General features: G+C 31.7%; 1 protein-coding gene across 2 annotated transcripts; it reads right to left on the reverse strand.

The window, feature by feature from the left end:
• Positions 1 to 215: 215 nt before the first annotated feature.
• LOC131618284 (jasmonoyl--L-amino acid synthetase JAR6-like) lies at positions 216 to 2,399 on the reverse strand. 2 transcript variants are annotated; one of them, XM_058889541.1, is made up of 4 exons: positions 2,372 to 2,399; positions 1,848 to 2,124; positions 1,647 to 1,748; positions 216 to 1,559 (listed from the first exon to the last, which is right to left on the reverse strand). In XM_058889541.1, exons 1-4 carry the CDS (start codon positions 2,397 to 2,399, stop codon positions 227 to 229), a joined length of 1,740 nt encoding a protein of 579 aa, XP_058745524.1. In that variant the 3' UTR covers positions 216 to 226. The 2 variants fall into 2 exon arrangements, with proteins under 2 accessions (XP_058745524.1, XP_058745525.1); XM_058889542.1 differs by lacking the exon at positions 2,372 to 2,399 and having other exon boundaries at positions 1,848 to 2,140.
• Between the last annotated feature and the right edge of the window lie 387 nt (positions 2,400 to 2,786).

A 2,786-nucleotide genomic window follows, 5' to 3' on the forward strand; every position in this document is an offset into this window, starting at 1 on the left:
TTCTTCAATTTTATTAATACTTGTATTATATGGACATAAAAGGTACATTTGTATGATCTTTCCATTTTATTTTGGCAATCATGACATTTATTGACTCCAATTCAATTAAACATTCTTAATTCTCTTACCAACCAATCATGTAGACTTCTATCCACAATTATTGTCAACCACATATTTAAATAATTTATTAAACTGATAATTTTATTTTTCTCTAATTGAAAACAAATCAACAAAAAGCAGTACTAACATATCTCTTGACAACATTTTTCAACAAAATTTGCAACATTGTGTTGTTTGTAGGACCAACACACCTAGGTGTCTTGAACTGACTCACAGGTACACCTCTTTCAACTTGGCTCTCAAGAATCTTTTGGAATGTCCCTTTCCCAACAACTCGGAGTTCAAGAGCCTCAATACCTTTGCAATTTCTATAGAAAATATAAGCTGGATCAATAAAAGACTTGTCCAAACAATTGCAACACTCACACAACACTTCATCACTTGTTTCACCACTAATTTCCCAGAAGATAACATAGTGTCCTGGTTCTGTGGATAAATCAATGTAGCTAGTATAGTCAATCACCTCTATTTTCTCCTCAGCTAAAAACTTGGATGCATTTTCTACTGATAATTGCAAATCAGTCTCACTATGCTTGTCAGTGGTTATCGTAAGCAAAAGACCGCTCCTACGCATATACTTGAGTTCTGGAGTTGAGTTATGGAACCCCATAACCTTTACTACATCTCCTAACCTATACCTATATAAACCTGCAGGATTGGTTAAAACAATCTCATACTCCTCACCAATCTTGACATCAGTTAAACCAACTGGCTCGAGTTCTAACCTAGTTCCATCAAGTTGTATCAATGGAATAAATTCAAAGTATGCAACTTGTGGAAGAACAACATAAGTAGCAAATTCTGGAGCTACTTTCGGATTCACGTTTGAACCGATCCAGCCTTCAGAAGAACCATACTCAGAAGTTAATAAAGGAACTTCTCCAGCATAGTGTCTCAACTTTTTCAAATAGGGCTCCATTGCACCTGTCATAATTGCTTGAATATACTTAACATTAGGAAAAAGCTCTGGTATCAACCCATACCAGTTTCTTAATCCTTTGCATTTCTTGTGGATCAAGTTAGCTAGTTCAGGATTCGGTTTCAACAATTTGGACATAGCAATTCTAATGGAAGGAACGGTGATTCTGCTGCTAAGAACGCCTTTTTTTATATCATTAACAAGTTCTTCCCAATCTTTTTCAAATGTTCTGAAAGCGTATATAATACTGTGTGCAAATGTTGATGAAATTGATTGAACTTCTTCTCTAAAAAGTAGTCCACATAAGATGTGGCAGTAAAGTGATTGCTGAAAATCAGGACTGAAAATTACATCATCTGGACTGCAACTTGGAGATTTAAGTGCTTGCATTGCATTCTTGTATCCTGGATTTCCGAGTACATTCGATGTGGCTGTTCCTAGTATCACGCCCCCTTTTTTTGGTGGTGCATTGTTGCCATAGATAAAGCTTAAATCCTTTCCATCTTGGATTGGAAAATCTCTATAAAATGAATGTTTGTTAGGTTTGAATGCTACGAAACCAAAAAAAAATATTACATGAAGTTGAATTATTGATAATGAATAATACCTGTTCCTAAAAGCAAAAGAGGTTTGATATATCTGTAATGTGGTTTTAAACAATTCATCATTCCATGGAATACATTTTCGATTTCCTTGACTAGTGCCAGAACTGCAAAAACATAACACTTTTTCAAATTATAAAACTTCTAACCTTTTCAAATTCAAATAAAAAAATTTACTCTTGGAGTAAGAATATCTCTCCTCGTACCTTAAGGATATAACTGTGATTGGTTTTCTAGTGAGAATAGGAGAAACATCCCCATCAACTATTCTTTGGATATAAGGCTCTAAATCTTTGTATGTGACCAATGGAACACAAGCCTTAAAACTTTCGGGATCGGTTCTTCCATTAAGTCCTAAACTTTGCAAATATTCGGTTGATGCATTTTCTTCCAAAATCTTTCTCAATGTTTCTTTTTGAACATTCTCGGCATCTTTTGTTATCCTCTCAAATTCTTCAATCACTTTTTCAAAGTCAATTTTTTCTACTTCTTTCCCCATCTTCTCACTCCTTAACCTATTATGAACAAAAACAAACAATAAAATATAACGTGTTATTCAATTATGAAGTAAAATGAGTGTATGTATGAGTGTGTGTTATGAGAAAGAGAGGAACTCACACAAGTTTGTTTCAGATAAGAAAAAGAAAGAGAAAGTTGTTGGTGTCAAGTTTCACCTCAATGTGCAATAGTATTTATAGGCAACTTTAAAATTACTTCACAGATTCATAGCTGCTTAGTTTTTTTAAAAAAATTTTCATTATTTAACTTGATAGTTATCCTTTCTTTTTTCAACTGATACTATGTTAGTTTATTAATATTATATTAGTTGAGTATAAAAAAAATAGTATAATCTATAATAATATTATATAATATCAATATTTTATTAACTTCCCCATAACTTTTCTCCCTTCTATTAACTTCCATATTAACTCACATGTTGTATTTTTTAAAATAAAATGTTTAAAAAAAATATCACTTATATTTTCATAGATGTATAGTAAAATAAACAGACAAACACGTGAGTGTATGTCTGGAGCTAGTATATTTATAATATTGTAACACTCTTTCAAGTTGAATTTTATTTGATTTTTAGTTATATATTATAATTGTTTTTTTCTTGATAAATTAAAAGAATATTAATTTTA

This window comes from Vicia villosa, linkage group LG7, assembly GCF_029867415.1.
Source record: "Vicia villosa cultivar HV-30 ecotype Madison, WI linkage group LG7, Vvil1.0, whole genome shotgun sequence".
NCBI classification, from domain to species: Eukaryota; Viridiplantae; Streptophyta; class Magnoliopsida; order Fabales; family Fabaceae; genus Vicia; species Vicia villosa.

Coding starts and splice junctions, on each gene's coding strand:
- LOC131618284 (XM_058889541.1), bottom strand. CDS start 2,399: ATGAAAATTTTTTTAAAAAAACTAAGCA. Junction 2,125..2,371: donor TTTTTTAAAAAAACTAAGCA/GCTATGAATCTG, acceptor GGAAAGAAGTAG/AAAAAATTGACTTTGAAAAA. Junction 1,560..1,646: donor TCTTTTGCTTTTAGGAACAG/GTATTATTCATT, acceptor TTCATTTTATAG/AGATTTTCCAATCCAAGATG.